The 23,369-nt window shown below is 35.0% G+C and overlaps 3 protein-coding genes across 3 annotated transcripts; 1 reads left to right on the top strand and 2 right to left on the bottom strand.

Annotated features, from left to right (window-relative positions):
* Positions 1-1,618: 1,618 nt before the first annotated feature.
* On the top strand, positions 1,619-12,704 carry LOC108199813 (katanin p80 WD40 repeat-containing subunit B1 homolog KTN80.4). The gene is made up of 18 exons (XM_017367800.2): positions 1,619-2,022; positions 2,371-2,501; positions 2,790-2,907; positions 3,013-3,239; positions 4,509-4,611; positions 5,722-5,792; positions 5,920-5,994; positions 6,089-6,232; positions 6,328-6,559; positions 6,714-7,289; positions 7,743-7,802; positions 7,877-7,986; positions 9,375-9,473; positions 10,375-10,449; positions 10,627-10,739; positions 11,877-11,993; positions 12,082-12,150; positions 12,237-12,704. Exons 1-18 carry the CDS (start codon positions 1,992-1,994, stop codon positions 12,298-12,300), a joined length of 2,415 nt encoding a protein of 804 aa, XP_017223289.1. The 5' UTR covers positions 1,619-1,991; the 3' UTR covers positions 12,301-12,704.
* A 728-nt stretch (positions 12,705-13,432) lies between these two features.
* Positions 13,433-16,230, bottom strand: LOC108199299 (pyruvate kinase, cytosolic isozyme). Its single transcript, XM_017367068.2, has 4 exons — positions 16,078-16,230; positions 15,256-15,571; positions 14,521-14,982; positions 13,433-14,426 (listed from the first exon to the last, which is right to left on the bottom strand). The coding sequence occupies exons 2-4, from the start codon at positions 15,511-15,513 to the stop codon at positions 13,614-13,616; spliced, it is 1,533 nt and encodes a 510-aa protein (XP_017222557.1). The 5' UTR covers positions 15,514-15,571; positions 16,078-16,230; the 3' UTR covers positions 13,433-13,613.
* A 1,269-nt stretch (positions 16,231-17,499) lies between these two features.
* On the bottom strand, positions 17,500-21,780 carry LOC108199298 (WD repeat-containing protein 26 homolog). The gene is made up of 5 exons (XM_017367067.2): positions 21,622-21,780; positions 19,993-20,821; positions 19,526-19,627; positions 18,055-18,684; positions 17,500-17,925 (listed from the first exon to the last, which is right to left on the bottom strand). Exons 2-5 carry the CDS (start codon positions 20,779-20,781, stop codon positions 17,707-17,709), a joined length of 1,740 nt encoding a protein of 579 aa, XP_017222556.1. The 5' UTR covers positions 20,782-20,821; positions 21,622-21,780; the 3' UTR covers positions 17,500-17,706.
* Positions 21,781-23,369: the final 1,589 nt, after the last annotated feature.

Genomic DNA, 23,369 nt, shown 5'->3' with positions numbered 1-23,369 from the left:
CAAAGGTAGTTATAGACCGCTATGTGTGAGTTCGACAAATCCAAACCCGAGAGAAGAATATAGTCTTGACATGATTTTGATGGATGATATCAATAAATTAACTATTGGTGATGTATGTTTGTTGGTTATTCTTTTATAATATTTGTTTTGTTCATCGGACATGTTTGTTTTTAATTTTTATATGATTTACTTTGTATATAGGAAATTATCATTCATGCATTATGTGTGTGCTCCTTTCAAGCAACTTTTAAGTGAAGGCTGTTTATACAGTATTAAAAATAAAGGTTGTTACAAGCAAGTGTAGTTATAGACCATTATCTAATGGATTTAAGTTAGAATCAATCCAAAAAAATTGAAGGAAGGTGACAATGTAAGATCATGATTGCTTTTAAAAAACACAAATAAAATTATGATTCGCCGTGCTTTAAATTGTTAATTACGTGTAGAAATTTATTTTCATTTTTTCACCATGAATTATAGTCCAATTTTGCAATTTTATATATTAGTATTGGTATTACATCAAGATTTTTATAATATAAAATTTATTTTATCCTACAAATATTAATTTTTAATCATTAATATACTTTTTATAGACATCCACAAAATTATTGCATTCTACAAATATTAATATTGAATCATTAATATAATTTTTATAGGTCGCCGCAACGCGCGGTTTCTCAACTAGTTTTGATATATGTGAGAATCGAATCCGGGATCTCGGGGACGACTGAAAATAAGATGGCATTCACTTGAAAATACATTTGACTACATATTAGTCGTTAATTCATTATTAATTTATATATGTTTTATAATTCATTATTAGTCGTTAATACCTTTTCATATCGGGTTTCTTTTATATTACTAACATTATTAACTTGTTAATACCATATATAACAAAGTAAATCATAAATTGAGTGATATATGGAATATGTTTATATTAAAAGGATAATTTATATTAAAAAATATAAAAAAATATATTATCATATAAAATATATGTAAATACCGCAGTCTATAAGATAAAAGCATCTTATGTAAATATGGGTAAAGAATTGTTCTTTTTATGAATTTAACTCACAAACCAATGAATAATTATTATATTATTTAAAAACATTCAAAAAGTTTCTAATAATCATTATTGATACTAACTTAAAGAAATTTATATCTAGAGCAATCTTTTAATATCCAGAGCAATTTACAAAAATTTATAATGAAAGTATATGATTTGTGTAGATGCAAAAGGCTGAGAATTGAATATGCTCTGGATATTAAAAGATTGCTCTGGATATAATATTTCCCCACCTTAAACTCAAATATTCTCTAATTGTGAATCCTTCCAAATATTCTCTAATCGTGAATCCTTTGACCCTGATTCACACTTTTGTTACTTACCCATCTTTTTGCCAAATAACATTTGTAGAATTTATCTTCACAAAAAATGTAGAATTTATCTTCACAAAAAATACAAAATAATAATAATTTTTCCAAAATTATAATGCAAGAAAAAGCCCCAAAAGCACCCAATTCGAAGATGAGAGTATCATAAATCCAACGGTGCAGAAAAAGTATGATTCTAGGTTTGGTAGTTGTTATAAAGTGAATCAGAACAAAATAACAAAAGGGAGGTAAAATAAATTCAAGCTTGCATCTTTCAAATTTTTTATATCTTTGTTACATCATTTTTATTATACTATTTCACAAACAAATCATTTCAAGGTTAAACATCACTACTCTCATTCAATCATTTCTTGACAAGGGGTCTTTTTAATTCACAATCCCATCTCGAATTCACTCATTTTTCTTCAAATTCACTGTTTTTCATCGACACCCATCTCGAAATCTTGGGTTCTTGAGTGTAAAGATTGGATTTTTATTTGATTTTTGAATTGGGTCTGCGAGATCTGAAGTTATGAAGAAGAATCTTGGTCTGGGTTTGCTTTAGTTTGGTGATTCTTGGGGCTTGTTTGGTGGGTTTTGATAATTGCAGCTTAATCATGTCCACTGCTAAACGTGCTTACAAGCTGCGTATCCTCTTTACTTGTGTGTGTGAGATAATGTTGTTAGTGATAATGCAATTTTTATGTACTTTCTGCTGATTTTGTGCTGTTGTTTATGTTTCGTGTCTATAGTTTTATGTATGTGGAACTATGGTTTTGATGTTGTAGATCTCTTTTTGGTTATGTGGATAAGATTTGTTGAATTAGATTTGGGAGAGTTATGTGAGATGAAGTTAAAAAGGGTTTTAATTTGCGGTTCTTGATATATTTTAAAAGAAAGTGAAATTATTAGGAAGGGGAGAGTAATGCGCAATGTCGGTAAAATATTAGTTTTTAGATGAGAAGTGTTTATTCTTAACTTTGAATTATATAATAGAGGAATTTGTAGCTCACTCTTCGAGCGTAAATTGTCTCAAGATTGGGAGGAAGACATCGAGGGTTTTAGTAACAGGAGGAGAGGATCACAAGGTTAATCTTTGGGCGATTGGCAAACCAAATGCCATTTTGGTAAGTTTCTATATATGTTCTTGTTCGTTTTGATGTGTTGTTATTCAGTAATTACTTTAGTTCCTCTTAGAAATAAATAGTTTAGTTACAAAATTTAGTTTAGTAACTAGTTAATCACTTATTTGCACGGGCAAATTTAAAATATGGGCTGTCAAAACTTATATAGATTTGTAATGTTGAAACATATAAGTGACTTTCTGAGATGCATAAAGCATTTCTAAAAATAGTTTTTGATTTTTTTAAAGTTCCTTTAACCTTTTTAGCAATATTTATCGAATCTTTCTGCAGAGCTTGTCAGGTCATTCTAGCGGTATTGATTCTGTTAGTTTTGATTCTACTGAAGTGTTGGTAGCTGCCGGGGCAGCGAGTGGTACAATTAAGCTATGGGATCTTGAAGAGGCAAAAAGTATGTTATTATGATTTAGTACCTATGCTGATTACATTGTGTCTTTTGTTATCACATTTATTTTATAAGCACATTAGACTTAATGACTATTAATTCTTCCTCTAGTTGTTCGCACCCTTACTGGTCATCGATCGAACTGTATATCCTTGGACTTCCACCCATTTGGTGAATTTTTTGCTTCCGGATCACTGGACACTAATCTAAAGATATGGGATATTAGGCGGAAGGGGTGTATTCACACCTACAAGGGCCACACAAGAGGGGTAAATGCAATCAGATTTACCCCAGATGGTCGTTGGGTCGTATCTGGTGGAGAGGACAATACAGTGAAGGTTCTAAGTTATTCTTATTTGTTCCCATTGCATCAAGGATAATTGTGGTCATGCATACGTATTAAAGTATATAATGCTGTCACAGTTTTTGCATACATGCATTTTTAATAGTTCAGTCCAAATGATGCCTTGACTATGAACTTTATTTGCAAATCGCCGTCTTCGATAGGAACTTAGGGAAATAAACATAGCTATTTCTGACAACTTTTTGTTCTTAGAGGTCGGCTGTTGTTAGCTCAAGTTATGTAGCTTCAGTTGTGTAGCTCACGTTATGTAGCTTCTGTTAGTAAACAAAGCTTCACTCAGATTTGCTCATTTACTGCCTTTTCTACAAGAAGGCTCATTTTTAGAAGGTTCTAAAAATCGCCCTAGGAGGCCAATTAATCGGCGCCTTGGTGGTAGGCGGCAGCTTCTCGATCCGATTATGGCAAAAGCGGGGTTCTGGGCGTTTGATCAGCAGAATTGGCCAATTCGGTCAAAAAACAGCCAACTCACCTATAAACCGGAACCACATAAACACTGCTTTGATTGCTTTTCCTCATTCATCGCATCGGCATTGTAATATCGTTAAGTTTGATATCGGAAGGAGTTCTAAAAGAGATGAAAGAGAAGAATGGAGATAGAAATTAAATCTGATAAAAAGAAGGACGAGGTTTGGATGAGATTTACACGTAAAACGAGATAAAGCAGTGTTATTGTAGCAGTATGTGAAATAGGGTCATATGTGTGTTTTGCTGTATTGTTGTGCGCCTGCAACTTTTCCTGGCTTGATACTGCTTCCAGATTGGGCTTCTTTTTTTTGCCAGACTTTATTATTTATGAGTACTTTTATTTGGTGAACTTTGTTTTTTTGGATATTTTAAATTGTAATATGTATTTAAAAATAATTCACCCAAATAATCATTCCTATTAATCCCTGTCTAGCTGATAATGCGCTAGAAGGTACCTGTAGCGCCTAGACCCGCCTAGTGATTTCTAGAACATTGTGCACCAGAACTGCTAATCTAGATGTTTGTATACTTATGGCATAGGCTCCTTTGTACCTACATGTTTGCACCAGGTCATCATTATAGCATTAGTGACAACATGATACTGTCAGAGACTATTAAGTTTAAAAAGTGTATTTTAGCTGTTCAGTAATTGAGTTCTTAGCTTTCTCTGAATGCATTTTCATGACTCATAAGTCATAAGCATCACACATTTCATTTTGTTGTATATACATTTATATTAAGTGGAATAATAATCCAAAACAAATTATTGTTGTTGCAGCTCTGGGACCTAACTGCCGGAAAGCTCTTACATGAATTCAAGAGTCATGAAGGCCAGATTCAATGCATAGATTTTCATCCTCATGAGTTCTTACTTGCGACAGGTATAATAAAATATTGTTATATGCAGAATTGTTATTCCTATATAAGTAGTATACTTCATCTTAATCATCTTAATCATAAGTAGTATACAATGTTACGTATATCATTCTGGTTGATATTAGTTCATCAGTCACCAGGGCATTCCCTATCCCACTCACTTTCTGTTAGGTCTACGTGCATTGCACATTTTTGAAAGTAATGCTTGCCAGTAAGTCTTAATATATATGTTTATATACATAACCTGATAGAAAGTGGAGATATATTTATGTATTTTCTCACGAACTTCCAAATTTCACGCAAACTCAAATATGAAAGGGGGAAATTTATATGGAAGAATTACTCAGCACATAGAAAAGGATGGACCCAAATTTATCAGGTGTTAATTATTCAATTAAGAGTCCTACTGTCTTCTGGTTGTACTTCTGATGGATAATATGAAAGATGATCAAGGTTGTGAGCTTCTATCTGGATATTAGATTTAGACATAGTTATGCTTGGTGATCAGGCTTGATCTGAATCTCTTGGTGGATACTTAAGGTTATTACACAAATGTTTCGAAACTAAAATAAAAACTGGTAGCTCAACAGACCAAAACTTGTTTTTTTTAATTGCCTGAATTGTGAACTCCCCACATTCATCAAGAATACATGCTAAATCACAACCTTAAATGTAGCCAACTTGGCCCCAGAAGCACCATGTTAGAACCATTTACATGATACTGGTATGTATGATGGTGTCATAGGGTTATAATTCCCAGTTAAATAATTGTTAAAAGCATATAGGTCAATTGCAGGAATAAGGAATCCTTGACCAACTATAGGTATAAGTCTACCAAAGAATTCAGCATTCCTACTACCAGTACTCGGCTATATGCTAACAATCATCAGTATACTAATTGATAAATGTTTCTTTCAATATATACTAACGATGAGAACTATTGGCTTAGACAACACAGAGCCTCAAACTGAACTACATGACAAGCATCTCTCTCTTTCTCCCCCAGTTATACTGCATATGTTGAATTCTCCCGCTCAAACTTTATAGAGTAATTACATCATAAAGACGGTTAAATCCATCATAATTCACCACTGATACTAAACATTGTTTCACAGGTTCAGCTGACAGAACTGTTAAATTTTGGGACCTTGAAACCTTTGAGCTAATAGGATCAGCTGGTCCGGAGGTGAACTATATATGTTTATCTGTGTGTGTGTGTGTGTGTGGCCTGGCTGTGTATTTGAATAATTTTAAAGTTGTGTGTTTGTTTATTTACACGCACTCACCATTTTGTGAATCTGTTTCAAGCCCAGACCTCTGGAGTACGCTCTATGACTTTCAATCCTGATGGAAGAACCCTTCTTTGCGGTTTGCATGAAAGTTTGAAGGTAGCCTTTTCCGTTGACATTAATGTTGCAATAATGATTCTATCAACTGATTTATCATGTTTTTACCCAGTTATATATTGATGCTTTGTTATAGGTTTTTTCATGGGAACCAATTAGAAGTCATGATAGTGTGGATGTTGGATGGTCCAGATTATCTGATCTGAATATTCACGAGGGGAAGCTACTTGGTTGTTCTTACAATCAAAGTTGTGTTGGAGTATGGGTTGTGGACATATCGGTAATATTTTTCCCAGTAAAAGCAACTCCATGTTGTCTGACTAAAAAGCTGATTTTAAACTGATATAAATGTTGGTGACCTTTAACAACTTTCAGCGCGTTGAACCATATGCAATTGTTACTCCTCGATCAAACAGTATCCAAGGGACAAAAGCTAATGTTAGTGGGAGCATATCAGTTCTGACAGAGAATACTGCAAAGACTGGCACTGCGAGGCTGTCTGTTTCACAAAACTCTGATTCTGTAATGAAGGAAACAAAAGCTTTTGCTAGGCTTTCAGTGTCACAGAACTCCGAGCCCGTCCAAAAGGAGTCGAAATCTTTTACATGTATGTCCACGTTCTTCTCTGTATTTGTGAATTTGTATTGACTTTGTAATTAATGTTCACATTTTTGTGTTTTGTATTTGTATATTCATACTATATTCTCTGCTTTTTGACTAAATTATGTTCTCTTTTCTTTCGATATATTTGATTAACATAGCCACGGGAACTACACCCAGTACACCTCAACGAGTGATTCCAAATGCTGGACCAAAGCCAAGTACAGTTGGTTCGATGGGCATTCCTGCCGCAACAGCACCAAATGTTGGGTCAAAAACATCTTCAGTTAGTTCATTGAGCATTCCTGCTGTAACAGCTCCAAGGAAAAATTTGCCAAAGATCCATGCAACACCCAACACTTCATTTTTTAACAAGTCGGATGGCGTATCGGTAGTAGTTCCTAGAAACAGTGCAAGATTGGACCAGGCAGCTGAATTAAGGCGCGAAGGAATTTCTGGAAAACCGTCCCTTACCATGCAGTCAAGACCATCAGCTTTTCGGAAATATGCAACTACTAAAGATGATCCAGAAAGGGCCAGTGTTTCAGGACAGTCTGAAACTGAAATGTTCACAACCAATGGGTTTAGTGGGCATGATAAAAGTACTTATCCTTCTGTTCAGACATCATCAATGGGAACTTCTGCAAGTACTTTAAAAGATAATAGATCTTCTATACATTCTAAATTTCAGATGAATCCGGTGACAGAGCCACCTAGCAGCTATCCGCATGAAAGCTGTATGTGGTGAATTAGCATATTTAAAAAATTTGCATCTTACAGTTCAAATTACTGGTCTCTACCCTGACTAGTTATTCTTTATATGTTGTAGTGGTTATTTCTGGTGATTTGAAAATGTTTTCTAGTCCAAGGCTTTCCCTCCCTTGTTCCACAAAGTAATATAATAACGATAAAATAGTTTTAAGAGACTAAAAAGGACACTATCTGCCTTTTCTTTAAGACTTAAGGAGTTTCAAAAGAATAACCCATTGAAACTGCATGCACGTCTTCTATGTGTGGATACATCATATCTTTTATTCCTTTTAGGAAATTCTGTTAGTCATACAAGAACATGGTAAACTTACACTATTGTCATTGTTCATCTCGCACCAGCAGAAGTTTAAGCATGAATGTGATACCAACTTCATATAAACTATGTATTTACTATTGATTTTGGCTTTGTTATGACACAGATGAGACTCGAACGCATAGAATAGATCGAGATGCTTCTTCTATGGAAAATCAACGAGGAGGTAGGTTCTATTCTTGTCAAGTTTATAGTCTGGGACATCTACTGGGCTTGCTAATGATACTTACAATTTCACAGTACGGACACGTTCTCTTGTTGCAAACTGGGAGAAGAAAGATAAAGCTCCCGGTCCTGAGAGCAATCCATCTGGTGCCGTTTCTTCTGTTAACACACTCCCAATTAATGTGGTACGGTGAATTAAAATGTGCCTGATGTTTCATAAATCATACTGTGTATCATATCGCTTGTATACTTGTTAACATAATATAAAATGTTGAATATAACATATGATCCAATTAAGTTCTCTCGACATCTTGAGGTTTAATGAGAGCTGGTAACTTAACATATAAGGAATCCTATGAAGCTCAGACTCTTTTGGAAGGATCTGACACGGACACAAATCAGAGTATCAGATTCTTCGAACACCAAAATCAAAGACTAGGGGACACGTCTTATAAGGATCCGACATTTGATTTCGACAGGGCAATTGTTATTTTCAATATAATATGAATATATGATACCTTTTATAAACAGATACCTATCATTTTGCATAAAAAATATACTCCCTCTGTTCCGGGTTTTCTAGTCCCGTTTCCTTGTTTCTTTGTCCCAAGATGGTTGTCCACATTAAATTAATATGGTAAATTACATGTTAAATTTGTTAATTTTTCTGAAAAATAATAAAAATCTTTTGTAACATATAGCTTATTATAATTGAATAAAAGGTGGGTTTTAACGGGGGGACAAGAAAAACAAGACGGAGGGAGATTAAACTTTTGAAGAAAAAGGTTGAAATAATATTTATTACATATATAAATTTATAACAGGTAGAATGTAAAAAGTTAAAGGGTTAAATTATATTTGTATAACAAATAATTAGAGATAAGTTATCATGTGTTGTTTGAGATGAAGTTTTCATTTTCTCTCGGATCAAGATCCAAGTGTCCATGTCGGGTTGTGTAGACACGATTACGGCTGGGTTCTCCGGAGAGTCCGAGCATCACAGAAGGAATCTGTTAGATACCTTATTACCTTAGTGCCTTCCTTTCCTGTTATACTAGCCAGAGCCAGTAAGTCCGTGAAAAAAATGATTTTACTCTTAAATTTATTCAATGACATATGACCATGTGGACTTAATAAAGAAAATGATAAATAGAGGACACACAGCTTGGATGTTAGTCTATCCTTATATGACATAAAACATATGTTTTGTATTAAAGTTGTTAATTAGTATGTAACACTCTGAAGCGCCATTTACAGTGTCCAATAGGTGAAGACGTGATTATCTACAAAATCTTAGACTCGCATGGTTTTTTATAATATTACCCACTGTGGAAATTACCACGTAACATAATTTCCATCCCTGTGAATAGAAAATCATTTAAGATAGAAATAAAATATTATGTAAAGAGTTAGCTCATGACACTTTCTTAAATTGGTCAATTTTTTTGTTACTTTTTACATTTGCACGTGATACTGGGGAGGGGGGAACTTAACAATGTTTGGCGTTAGTTTTCTTGTCTTCGTTGGTATAACTACAGTTTAACTGATGAGGAGCATTTTATTCTGCTTCAAGGAAATGGAGCCTGGCAACGAGGAAGATACTATTTCAGCTTTGATGGAACCACATAATAAATTTGTTGGCTCATTGCAGTCTCGTCTAGCAAAATTGGAGGTAATTATTCCTTTCCATTACAATTACTAGATCATACAGAACTTAAGTGTCAGGGTGTATGTGTTGGAGACTAGGTTTCCTTAGTTCAATTCTTACTGTCTTTAGATGTGCTTCCTCTTTCTATTTCAATATAAGATAGCAAACCTGTCTTTTTGTTCATTGCTGTATCTAAGCGAATGTTCCTCCCAGCCATTTATCAGTGTCACCTCAAGCTTCTTTAATAAATTTTTGTAAATACTCCCTCCGTTCCTTAATATTAGACATTTTAGAGTTTTTGTTAGATTCCATAATAATAGTCGTTTTCAACTTTCCATGCATAATATTGGCTTCTTTTCCATAAAATTTGTTTACTCTTTTTTTTTTTTGTCTTTCCCGGTACTTGTAGCACGGCTAAAACTGGAAAAGGATACTCAACAAATTATAAGCTCAATGTAGTTAATGCTTCTATTGGTCTATCATCTATGTGCAAATTGCTAAAACGTCTAATATTAAGGAATGGAGGGATTACTAAATGGAGTCCATTCTTTTATATCCTCATATCCACCTTAAATTTCTTACTCACTTTACCGACCCCACTTTTAGTTTCCTGTGCCAAAGTTGTTTTGTGAATTTTACGATAACCTGGTCTGTGCCATTTTCATTGATCTTAATTTTACCATGGCTTACCTGCCGTTCAACAATTTCTCTACGATATGTATAGTATTAATACCTGTTTCAAATTTAAGATTAGCAACTCACTTGCAAAGCATCTAATTAATTTTGAAAATAATAACTTGGAATGTTCACCAAAATAAAACCTCAAACAAACCCATAATGGTAAAAATTTGTTGTGCTTTGCAAACCTGTAACTTGGAATTTGTTGTAGCCATTTTTATCATATTTTGTATAATTTTTCTGGCAGATGGTCCACAAATACTGGGAAAGAAATGATATTAAAGGGGCCATTGGAATGACGCAGAAGATGTCTGATAATGCTGTAAGTATCATTTAAAGCTTATTTGTAAACTTTGCATATGTTGTGAGACACCTTTTAAGTCTTTCTGGTTTTACATGAGAAATCTTGCTCACTCTCCTTTTTTATCATGATATGTACTAAACTGCTAATGTTTCCATATATGCCCACTTATCTAATCCCGATTGTGGTATAATGCAGGTCCTTGCTGATGTTGTTAGTATATTGACGGAAAAACCTGACATTGTTACACTGGACATATGCACCTGTGTTTTGCCACTCCTTGCAAGCCTTCTTGAAAGTGAAATGGATTGGTATGGTTGACTCTATCTATGCTTTGTTATCTCTCCTTCCAACTATATAGTTATCTGATCAGAGTCGAGCTAGTATGCAAACCTTTTACAATCTGCTCTGGGAAGAAATGGTAGGACTGCGTAAATTTTGATATAAATTTGCTTTTTGTCAGAAGGCGAGGGAAAGGAAATGAAGAGCATAATTCCTTTATATTCTGATGTACTTTCTCTGCCAAAGTTTAACAAAAGAGAAGCCTATTTTCGAATTAAATATTTTGTCCAACATAAAAAAGGTGTTAACTTCACAGAGTTAGAATATGATCAATGTGGCATATTTCTATGAAAATAAAAATCAAGCTAATTTTGTTATAGATCTTTTAAGAAAAAATTTCTATGCTTTTCTCTTATTAATCTTCCTTTAATTCAAACTTCAAAGGGTCCCTCATTAGCTTTTAAACTTGCAACTATATTCTACTCCCACCGTCCCTCCCATTTCTTATCAAATGGGTTGGGCACGGAGGTTAAGAAATATGTATAAAGTAGTGGAAAAGAGGGTAAAGTGGTGGGACCCATTGATTTTTAATGTATAAAAAGAAGATAGTGAAGTAAAAGTAGTATGAAAAGGAAAGAAAAGTGGATAAGTGATGGGACTTATTGACAATTTTTGGTAAGTTTTGAAATGTAAAGAATTGAATGGGACACCCCAAAAAGGAAAGTGTAAAGAAATGGGAGGGACGGAGGGAGTATATTTTTTTAGATCCCATTTGTCTGCTTTAATCTCCTCATGTTTTTATATTTGAGTTTTTTTGGTAGTCACTAGCTTGGTAGATAACTTATAATCCAACACTTAATATTATTTAAGGTAAAAATTTGGTGCTCAAACACTTCATGATATTTGACCCCCACATTTGTGAACATCCTGGCTTTGGGTATTCAGTTATATACTTTGGTAAATTCTCTGTTGATGATCTCACCCAACCAATTAGATCATGATCGATATGTAATAGTCCAACTCAACCTGAAAACGGTTCTTTAGTTCTTCTGCTTAGAACAATATGTTTCTGGAAAATTTTGCTAATCATTGGACCGTTTGTATCTTTATGCATCCTTTAGAATGATTCTAAAGATCCTAGCATTAATAGACTATGTTGTATATAGGCATCAAGGAGTTTCACTGGAATTGCTGATAAAGCTTGTCAGGGTCTTTGGTTCAGTGATCTATTCTTCTTTATCTGCATCATCATCCGTTGGTGTTGATATTGAGGCAGAACAAAGGTGCGCCTTAATTCTTGTCATTCTTGTTAAACTGTTTTCCTTTTGCAACTATTCTAATCTGGGCTTTTATTTCTTAATTGGAGCAAAGGCTTGAACGTTGCAATTTATGCTATGTCGAGCTTGAAAGGGTCAAGCACTGTCTACCTGTCCTAACCAGGTCTGTTATCGTACTTTAGCTCTGCTTTTGCATTGTGTATATACAACCCGAGACTGAATTGACTTCCTTGTTTCATTTGTCAACAGAAAAGGGGGAACCATAGCCAAATCTGCCCATGAATTGAGTCTTGCACTTCAAGAAGTCTCATAAGTGAAATAGTGATTGATATACAGACTACATAAGGCGTGATTGTTTGGAACTAACTTCTAATCTGCTGAACTGATCATTTGAATTGTTCAATGCTTCCGTCTTGTCTGGATATGCACAGTTCCGGGCCTTTGTAAATTCAATGTAAGCTGAAGCATTAACTACTGATTCTTCTAATTGACTCAAACTTGAAGCCAAGAGATGACCTTAAATTGACCTGATGCCGGTTGATTGATTGGTTTTCGGCATCAATCATCAACAGGCCTTTGATGGAAGAGAATCCATTCGGAACTCTTCACTATCTAACCCGATATCTAGCGCGTTGCTTGTAACTGTAGCTCCTTTGTTTCAGATGTTGTATCGATTTTTTTTTATATAGTAATACAAGCTGTTCTCGGTTGAAAGACCTTTGTTGAGTGTGGTTTCCAAGCATACACTGCATGCTGGGCCTTGCTCTTGTAAGTATTAGAAATTTTTAGTGCGTTTCGTTGAACTTAAAAGTGTGACTTAATGCGATAAACAGTTAAACTGTCTGTTCGGGTAAAGTTGACTAAACAATGACTTGTGTTATTAAAAATACAATGACAAATATAAAAGTGATTATGGGTAACTCATGATTTATGAGTAAATTTTATTAAAATAATCTTAAAAAAATAAGTCACTAAAAAGAATATCTCAAACTAACTTTTGGAGTTATTTCTAACTTATTTCTGCACTTACATATAGTGGGTGTTTGGATGCATGGCTTATGGGCTTAAAAGTCCAAAAGTCCACTTCCACTTATTATCTGTGCGTTTGGCAAACGCGAGGAAGTGCTTAATTAAACGAAAAGAAGCCCACAAAATAAGTTAGGTTTCCTAGCTTTTTTTTAGTCTCAACTTCTGCTTCTTTCTATTTCTAACAGAAAATGACTTCGAAATTGCCAAACTAATACCAACTTATAAATTAAGTTATCCAAACACTTAAAAAACTTAAAGTCACAGTATCCAAACACTTCTGGTAGCTTATAAGTTCAAACCAACTTCTCACTTCTAATCCACTTCTTTACTTTAAGCAATAAATCAAATATACCGGACTTAAAGCTGGCAACCCGGCTCCTGCCCATGAAATGCTTAATCTTTCTGAAATCTTTAGATTGAACTCAAAATTTAAGCTTAATATAAATGTCTTCATCCAGGCTTTGAATTCATATGAACACCTTCATACAAATGAACTTTTTTTTATTACAACTGCAATTCATGGAGGCCTAAAATCTCCAAGTTGAACACAATAACAAACATAAAGCAGAATCAAGGCCGCGGCAGCCGGAATCTGGTTTAGTTCACCACACATATCTTAATGACAGAAGCAGACCCGATACGATGAAGAGCCACAATAGCATCACCAAGCTTGCACAAGCCTTTCTTTGTTGCAGACTTTAAAGCAGCTTGCAGTATCACATCAGTCGACTCTGTATCAGTAGCTTTCGAAGATCCTTCTGCGAGGAGGGGAATCAAGCCCCGGTGAACCAGACTCTGCCTTGCCGGAGTTTCTGCACTGCAGCTCCATTCAAATGAGTCTGTTGTCAGCTCCGGGACAACAACTGATATGATAGGGACTGCGGGTCTGTACTTGGCAACTAGTTTCGCTGTAGAACCACCACGAGTCAGCACAACGATGAGTTTTGCGTGTGATTTGTTTGCTGTACGAACAGCTGAAGATGCGAGACTCTCCAGGGGGCTCATTGGCAGAGGAGTTGCTCTTATCATTTCTTTGAATATAGTCCTGTAGTCCAACGATGACTCTGCTTCGATACAAATTCGGGCCATAATTTTTACAGCAGTCTCAGGGTAGGCTCCGGCTGCACTCTCACCGCTAAGCATAACACAGTCAGTGCCGTCTAGGACTGCATTGGCAACGTCAGTAGCCTCAGCACGGGTTGGACGTGGAGACTTGATCATTGATTCAAGCATTTGAGTTGCAGTTACTACAGGCTTTCCAGCGAGATTGCACTTGTAAATCATCATTTTCTGCGCCAAGAAGATTTTTTCAACTGGGATTTCCATGCCAAGATCACCACGGGCAACCATGAATGAGTCAGTCTCCCGTAAGATCTCATCAAAGTTGACAACTCCCTCTTGATTCTCAACCTTCACAATTTGAAAAGGATTAGACCAAAGACATCAACTGGAACTCAACACAATTTTCGCAATAGAATAAACTCTACTGATAGAAATGACATACCTTTGACATCAACTGTATATGCTTGGCATGAGGTCCAAGTAACTTACGGACATTAACAAGGTCTGAACCCTTGCGGACAAATGAGAGAGCAATCATATCGATATTGTTGGGAACACCCCAATCCATGATATCTTCCTTGTCTTTCTCTGTCAGTGTGGGGAGATCCACCACAACTCCAGGAAGATTAACATTCTTCCTCTCACCTAGCATAGCAGTATTTTCACAACGGCATTTAACTGTCCCGGCAGCTGGATCACATGACAACACAGTAAAGGTGATGGTGCCATCTGCACACAAGATAGTGTTTCCAGGCTTGAGATCCACCGGCAATTTTTTGTAGCTCATGGAGATAGTTTTCTCATCACCCTTTATGCTGTAATCAGTGCTTATTGTGATTTCTTGTCCCTCCTTCAGTTGAATAGGTTTTTCATCACGCAGAAAACCAGTTCGAATCTCAGGTCCCTACACAAGAAATCATCAGAAAACTCAAGCAAACAAGGCTTTTGACAATCAAAACACTCTCCTGAAAAAATATCAACTTGCGGGTAAAACTAATTAAAGGGATGAGTATTGAGTAGTGCTTAAAACACGATTCAAACCTTAAAGTCACTAAGATATGCTGCAGAATAGTGTGTTTACACCTTGATTCCCTATGACTCTTTTTTAAGCATCGATGTGCAAAAATAAACGGAAATGCAATTGATTGCTCCTACAATCGGGAAAACAAAAACTAACCTTTGTGTCGAGCATCACAGCACACATGATCTCAGTATTATGCATAGCAATCTTGAGATTGTTCAAGGTCTCCTGGTGATACTCATGTGTCCCATGAGAGAAATTAAATCTCGCAACATTCATCCCTGCCCTCAAAAGCTTCTCAAGCATCGGTACAGATCGCGAGGCCGGGCCAAGGGTGCACACAATTTTCGTCTTTGGAACATGACCATCATTGGGAAGATCCTTCAAGATCCCTACAATATCTATGTTTGACATTTCTCCAAAACCTCAAGTGGGCAAGCCTTCTTGCAGAGTTGCAGCACAATGATCACACCTAATTGTAAACAACCCAAATATATCAAAAGGGCTCCAATCATATATTTCAACCAAAAATCCCAACTTCATAAATTTATTTTCTTGATACAAGAAAGTCATTCATCATATATCCGTCCCAGGTTCTGAGTTCGACTCCCCGACTCGAGAATTATCTTACTATATGGAATCATAAGCTTTTTACCTTAAAAAATAAAGATTGAATCCAAAAATCCCAACTTCATAAATTTATTTTCTTGAAACAAGAAAGTCATTCATCATTTATCCGTCGTCCTAGGTTCTAAGTTCGACTCCCCGACTCGAGAATTACCTCTTACTACATGAAATCATAACTTTTTTACCTTAAAAAATCAAGATTGAATCTGGGTTTTTCCAACAACTACTCAAGCAAAGTACTAAAGCACAGATCTTACAACCAACAAATGCAAACAAGAATTGAAGATCACATGAATAAATGAAAACAAGAACTCAAGTGAAGCAATGATGAGAAGATTGAAGAATACTAACCAGCACTGAGATGGGAAAGCAAGAAGCACTGTTGTGAGTCAGACTTGAGAGCTTGGAGAAATGTTTGTACTTAAAAATAAAGAAGTAAATGAGTTGAAGCTGCTGTTGAAGGTGCTGCTAGCTCTGTTTCTTAAAATAAATGTTTACTTGCACAAGCGGTTTTCTACTTGCTTCTCTTTATTTTACATGCTACTTGCCCCCTTCAATTTTTTTTATATAATTGTTAATTGTTTTGGATGAATAAGATATTTTTAATCAAATTAAAATATAATCGATAAAGAAAAATTAAAAATAATTGATTTTTTTAGAATACGGAATTATTATTGGACAAACTCGAAATTTTTATCAACTCATAGATGAAGTAAAATTTAATGAGAAATTTTGGTTTCCGTAAATATTTAAAATATCCTTCAATTAATATTGGTGATGGAATTCTGAGACTGAAATTAGCTACGATAAAAAATTATTTATTTAATTTTGGAAACTTTGGTTGAGAAGGGAGATTGTGCCGTAGCAGCCAGCAGGAGGATGTGAGAAAAACGGTTTTCAAATATTTATACACGTGGAACATATCGCTTGCTAAGAAAAGTGTTGTGTCGGCGTGTCACAGTGCTAGTTTGCAGGGTCCCACCAAAACTACGTAATTATTTGTAAACAAAAAAATTTAATATTTAAATTTTATTAAATAAAGTAAGATTTATTTGGCAAAATATATTTATATTTTGTAAATAATTAATCTGTATTTCCAAGATATATAATCTACGGGGTCAAAAGGTATGATAAAAATATTCATGAGTCGTCCCCAATATACAACACATCAATTATTTTATAGAGTTTTTTCACAAATATCTAAATCTATATTATTATTTTAAGTAGAATTATAAATACTATTTTTCAAATAAAAATTACATAAGTTACATTTGCAATCATTTTGCAAAGGCCAGCAAACACACATGCAATCATCCGAATGGTTACTCTCAATTATGTAACCATTTTGCAATGGTTACTCTCAATATCATTTTTTGCTATTTGACTATCATGAAAAGAACTACCCGAAAAACTGTGAATATCAAATTAAAATTTATTTCCTCTTTCAAGAGGATAAATTATTTTCCAGAGATAAAGAGATATTCTATTTCAAGATTCCAAACAAACACATGAGAATATCTCCCTGGAGTCATTGGTTAAAGGCAAAGCAACCTAACTGGCCAACTGTGTCCACTGTTAATTTGTCTAGATAATAGCATATGCTGGTTAAAAGCAAGGTATATTCCATATCCGGTTCACAAAATGCCCCCCCTAAAGAAAATGTCTAGCCATTGCTACAAAGGTCATATAGATCTTCAAAGCAAGCACTGAATTGCTTCAGCTGCGAGGCAACTACCCAAAGGAACAACAAAATGCATGCAACAGGACAGGACAGACATCGAAAAATTAGTACTAGCAACGCGGTGAATGATTAAAATTGTTCTACGCAATACAGGAGGCCATATACTTGATCATCAATGTGCTTTTTGCTCATTATAAATGTCAATTAGAGAAACCAACAAGAAATTTACTTTTTGTACAAATGAGATGACAGGTAGAGATTTTGAATGAGAGAAACTAAACAACTTGTAAAGAAATATTTCATGTTCTTCCATTAGGTTGATGATGAACTTTTCCATTGGACTGAGTGGTACCTTTGCACTTTGGCTTATCGAGACCCCATATTCGGATTGTACAGTCATCACTCGCAGAAGCCAGTATGTGAGGATTCATAGGATGCCAACTGACACAGTTAACTGTTCCAGAATGCCCCGGAAGCTTTGCGAGGAGTTCTCCTGTGCCTCTGTGCCAGATATATACCTAAACAGGAAGTCATTTAAAATCTTATTTGATTAAAACATCACTCGAATTCTTCTGTCTTATAAATCAAAAGCATAAAATGAAAAAAGAAAAGAAATTCTAATATTCAGTTAAATGAATTAAACTTACTTGGGAATCTTCACTCCCACTCGCAATAAATGCTTGCTCAAACCCTCCGAAACAAGATCTTACAAGAAATCGGGTACGCTTATGACCTTTAAACTTGGATACAATCTTAGGATCTCCAGTAATGCGCCAGAGATGGATTTCTTGATTTACAATATTGACGAGCAAAAACTTATTGTCCTTCGATAGCGAGAATGAAGTAATTCTATCCTCCTCTTCTATTATTCTCTCACATCTTGATTCTCTGTTAAACAAGAGCAATGTGCTGCCTCTACAAATACTTATGATTATCTTTCCATCACTTGTAACTGCCATGTCTGATATATTCTCTGTGCGGTGTCCTTTCCAGCACTCCACTATGTTTCCTTCTAAATTCCACAAGCAGATGCTCTTGTCTGACATGCCGGAGGCAATACCATCACCATCAGCCAGCCAACCGCAGGATATTAGACCGGCACCAGGTTTCTCATAGACATGGAGACATTTACCAGAACCAACATCCCATCGTCTTACAGTCTCATCAGTTCCACATGTTAAGAGTTGAGAGTCATCATGTCTCCAAGAAATTATAGAAACAGCCCCTTGATGGCCAGATAAAGTGTGCTTCAGAATCAGTTGACCATCTTCTTGGACCTGAATAGTTCTAGTTTGTTATTATGGTGCAAAATATAGAAGTGAAATAACAGAAGATCAATGCATTTGGAAGGTTCTACAGAAAAAGAGCAATACCGAGTCAACATGATGGAAAAACAGGTGTTCAATTGTGTAATGACAACATTTTTTGACAAAAATCCATGCTCATAAATTGTCTTAAGCAACTTCATACAAGTATTTGCTATCACTTATAAGTACTTGACTATATCTTTAAATAAAAGTTTTCATAGCAAGGAAATGCAATAATTATTGAAGAGAAAGAGGGCAACCCTCGTCACATGCATATTCATGCTTACAGGAGGAGGTTTGAGGACTGCATATATGTAGGTTTACATCATGCATTCTCCAAAAGTTAGTAAAAATTCGTTGGGATTTATTGTGGTCATAAATTTAGTCACCAGTCGTCCGCAAACAGTGTCCCTAAATAAGTTAAAACGACTAAAGATGACTACAACTTTTCACTCTTCTCGGAAGCAAATGATTCATTCTCCTAGATTCATTAAGTTACTCCATTTTAGCTTTAATTGATCCTACAATTTCTTCACTGTGGAACACGGATCATCCAACTTCCAGATTTGATAGATCCTACTTGGCCAAGTCCTCAAAAGACATCCATTCTAATCCTAAAATAATCAAGGAATATTAAGAACTAGAATGTAGCTAGTAGCTACCATACATGACATGACAACATAGTTGTCTTAAGAGTACCGACCTGCATTCTGAATATGCAATCATGCATGCATAGATAGCATCAAATAGATCCCTTTTATCATCCAACCTCCCAAAGAATTATTAATGTAATAAGGAACATGGTAAGTACCTCCCATAGAAGAGCAGTCTGATCTTTGGAGGAAGATGCCAAATATTTGCCATTATGAGAAAATTGCAGAAACCAAACTTCATCCTTGTGTTCTTGTAATGTCTGATCCAATAAATTAAACTCCTCAAACTGGTAACTTCATCAATACAAAAACAATATACTAAAAGATAGAGGGTTCTGTGACAGTATACAGAGTTATAGATTGTCATGACAAATTTAAATTGGTAAAACAATTAGTGAATGTAAAACTTGAAATATGTATTTTAGTAATAGAGAGTGCCTTCAAACCAATTTGTTATGATAGTGCAGCCCATTTGAAAGTAAACATCACTCGGAGATTATAATAGTGTTATTCACTAGCGCATAATAGAAGATGGCTAATATGTTACTCTAATCAGATAAAATAATACAGACCAGGCATCACTCTGAAGTAAAATAACACACTAGAATAAAATCACATTTCCAACCTGTAATGTCTTCGAAGGAATCTGATCTCTTCCACACTGATGGTCTGTATACAATGACAGTTCACTGTTCAGAGTATTGTGAAACACACAAGCATCTCTTTGCACATCAAGAGCTTGTTCGACTAAATGCTCTAGCCTGCTTTCAGGAATCATGATGGCAGCAGGAAGCAGCTTCTGCAATCTCTCTAAGCATTTTGCCCTTGAGAGCGCAATATCAGTGTCCTGATCAGAAAGTCCAAGGGCCAAAAACTGGGAAGGGTATATAATATAGGCTGATAGCTCATGAACACGGGCACTGTTGATAGAAAGGGGCACAATTTCAGTCCTTAAAGTAAGCAGAGCTGCCATGTGTTTTCCTTTCCTTAAGAGTTCTAAAAATTTCTGTTCCAATAACAGAAAAGATGCGGATTTAATAAGAGCTTCATCCGTAAGACCAATATTATGCAATGTGTTCAGACATTCATCCCATTTTCCATCCAACACTTGCTGCATAAACAAGGTTACTGCTGACGAGTGCAAAGGTATGCCTGACTCTTCCTCTAGAATGGTTGCAGTCTTACTATAACCAAGAGAATACAGTGCCCTATTAATAATCTTCACAAATTCATGTTTCTTAATTATTCCTTTTAGACCTATTGTTTCATCGTCTCTTTGCAAGGAAAGTGGCCTTGCCATAGAGTCTTCCAAAGAGGTTGATGCTATCTGATTATGAAGCGTGTCCTCCTTCGAAACACCCGGGGGACCTTTCAAACGCTTCGAGGGTGGTTCATTATCGTCTACAACTCCCATGAAATGTAAAGCTTAGCCCATGTATGTTCAGCCAACAAGCCTATAAAGGGTACAATTGTTACAAACAAAAAATATGGCACCAATAATGCAAAAAAAACCAGTATGCTTGGATGATAAAAAGCACATATGAACAAATTGGACAGTACGACCAACTAAATGCATAAATATGAAATCCCACATAGAGATAGTACCCAGAACTAGTTTACTGAACCAAAGCCTCAACTAGAAAAACTAATACCAACACTCTCTACACATACAAAATTGTCATTAGTTCTAATCCAAACATCAGCATTCTGCAATGACAATAAAACTAATCCCATCTTCTATAACATACACCGCTTAACATGTATCTACAATAGTTCAGATTTTAAGCATAAGAGTTGTCATCAATAATTCAAATCCCAAGACCCTTGTCATTCGGGCAATCGAACACCCTTAACCACTTCGATGTCCTTAAATCCTAAACTACTTCCCAATCCTCCCAACAAATGTCATTCACAATCATCCATTTCCGCTCAAAATCATCACTACATACACCAAAAACCAACACAACACAAACACAAACAAAAAAGACAATCCAATCCAATCCCACCAAACCCCCAACAAATTACCCAACTTAACTAAACTTTAACCACTTTAAACTCCAAACAGATCCAAACCCAGATCAAGAAACAAGCCCAAACCACCAAACAGCATCAACAAGCCACAATCAAAGCAACAGAAAATCAAACAAACCCCATTTCATACAAGACCAAAACACACAAAATCAGTGCACAGAAACAAAAATAAGCCAAGAAATCAATAACCCATGTGGGGAAAATCAAGAAAGAGAGGAAATACCAGAAATCATGAGCGATGAATCGGAAAGATTGAAGATTTATGTGTGAAAGAGAGGGCAAGAAAGCAGAGATAAAGGGACCGACTTATAAGAGAGAAGAAAGCACCAACAAAACCAGAAAAGTGCCAAATTATATACTACTCTGCCTCTATAATAATATACATACACACATTTTATCATAATTTGTTGTATATCTCTTGGAATTTTTTAATGCAAGTGAAGAGTTGTGATCCATTTTATGTAACTTTTGGTGGGTTTTTTTTAAAAAAAAAGAGTTATATATTTATTTGAACGAGATGTAATTAATTTAATAATATATATATAATTTAGTGTTTGAATTTTAATGTATTTTCTGAAAATAAAATTCAAAAATATTTGTATAAATAGTATAAATCTAAATGTACTCAGTTTATCACGCTTACAAGCTAAAATGTATACCAATCATACGGCTAATCTGAAAATATAGGAAGCTGTATTTAGTTTTTAACACCGACTAAAATTATTTAGATATTAATTATATAAAATTTGTTTAAACAACGAGTCATTGTGTTCTAACGATACTGTTTATAATGGTTAACTCCGATGATATCGATTATATGTTATTATTATTTTAAGTTGTTATATATTAAACATCATGGTTCGCTAAATTTTCAGATTAAAGATATGCGTGATTGGAATGAAGAAGTTTTAACATTTCTCTAATTTTTATTATGATATTATTTATTTAATTTTAGTTAAAAATTTCAAAGAGTTGTAGATGTTTTTATGATTTTGTATTATTTAATTGTGTTTATGAATGAAATGATTCTTTTATATATTATATATTATATATGTAAAAGATAATATTTTTAGGATTTGAATTCGACCGAGAAGGTTTTTTTATATATAAGAGAGAAATGTTAATCTTTGCGTGCAGGTAACCAACTGAGAGGGCATACATTTAGAAACACTATTTCCGCACAGATTGGAATGTTCTTGTTGATGACTATTTCCTTGTTCAATTTGCCGAACTTTTCTTAAGTACTCGATCAACAAAATTTTGTTTACGCATGTATGGATTCATATCTCCTCCGACGCGAAGAATGAGCTAGAATCGAATCCAAAACCGAGCAATAAAAGAGACACAGCACACCGACTTGCCGTGGGATTCTAATTTTGTGTCATATAAACTACATACATGTGTCAATTTTAATTTGGTCGTGTCGACATATGTGCACACCAAAGTCTTGTCTTTTAATTATTTCATCTTGCTTCTCTCCCTAACCTTCCTTTTTTGTTTTGTGCTTGTCTCTAATTAAACCTATTAAACTCTGATTAGGCTCTTTAAGCATGATTATGAATGTTGTAAATACAGATGGGCTTCAAGGCCTGTGACTTGGCTACGTGGGAAGCCTATGTCCAAGGACACTTACAAAATTTTGTCATGTTTCGTTTGTTCTTTTTGCCAGATATTGTTTTCCAGATTGTCTAAGTCTGACAGAAAAATATAACAGGTCGGGTTCGGGATGAAATTTATAATATACATAGTTACTCTTACGGTAAAATTCGGACGATCTGGACCGTAAATTCGATACATTGCTGTCAAATAGACAACACAGGGGAGTAATGGATAAAACAGCAGCCAAATATGATACTACATGTCAATACTGTGATATTCTGCAAGGGCCACTGCAATATAGTACATGATATACAATTGCATAGACCACTGATTGAAGCACATTCAAGTAGTGTGCCACAAGGGTGTGTATAT

Source organism: Daucus carota, chromosome 8 (assembly GCF_001625215.2).
Source record: "Daucus carota subsp. sativus chromosome 8, DH1 v3.0, whole genome shotgun sequence".
In the NCBI taxonomy this organism is placed as follows: Eukaryota; Viridiplantae; Streptophyta; class Magnoliopsida; order Apiales; family Apiaceae; genus Daucus; species Daucus carota.
This window is presented reverse-complemented; position numbering and strand designations above follow the sequence as displayed.

Excerpts from the sequence above, each read along its gene's own strand:
- LOC108199813 (XM_017367800.2), top strand. The coding sequence starts at position 1,992 with ATGTCCACTGCTAAACGTGCTTACAAGCTGC. Across the intron at positions 2,908-3,012 it reads GGATCTTGAAGAGGCAAAAA|TTGTTCGCACCCTTACTGGT; the intron begins GTATGTTATTAT and ends TTCTTCCTCTAG. Across the intron at positions 6,233-6,327 it reads TATGGGTTGTGGACATATCG|CGCGTTGAACCATATGCAAT; the intron begins GTAATATTTTTC and ends AACAACTTTCAG.
- LOC108199298 (XM_017367067.2), bottom strand. The coding sequence starts at position 20,781 with ATGGGAGTTGTAGACGATAATGAACCACCCTCGAAGCGTTTGAAAGGT. Across the intron at positions 19,628-19,992 it reads TTCCTTCGAAGACATTACAG|ACATTACAAGAACACAAGGA; the intron begins GTTGGAAATGTG and ends TTATTGGATCAG. Across the intron at positions 17,926-18,054 it reads GTGGGAGTGAAGATTCCCAA|GTATATATCTGGCACAGAGG; the intron begins GTAAGTTTAATT and ends CTTCCTGTTTAG.
- LOC108199299 (XM_017367068.2), bottom strand. The coding sequence starts at position 15,513 with ATGTCAAACATAGATATTGTAGGGATCTTGAAGGATCTTCCCAATGAT. Across the intron at positions 14,983-15,255 it reads CTGTGATGCTCGACACAAAG|GGACCTGAGATTCGAACTGG; the intron begins GTTAGTTTTTGT and ends TTTCTTGTGTAG. Across the intron at positions 14,427-14,520 it reads ATATACAGTTGATGTCAAAG|GTTGAGAATCAAGAGGGAGT; the intron begins GTATGTCATTTC and ends CAAATTGTGAAG.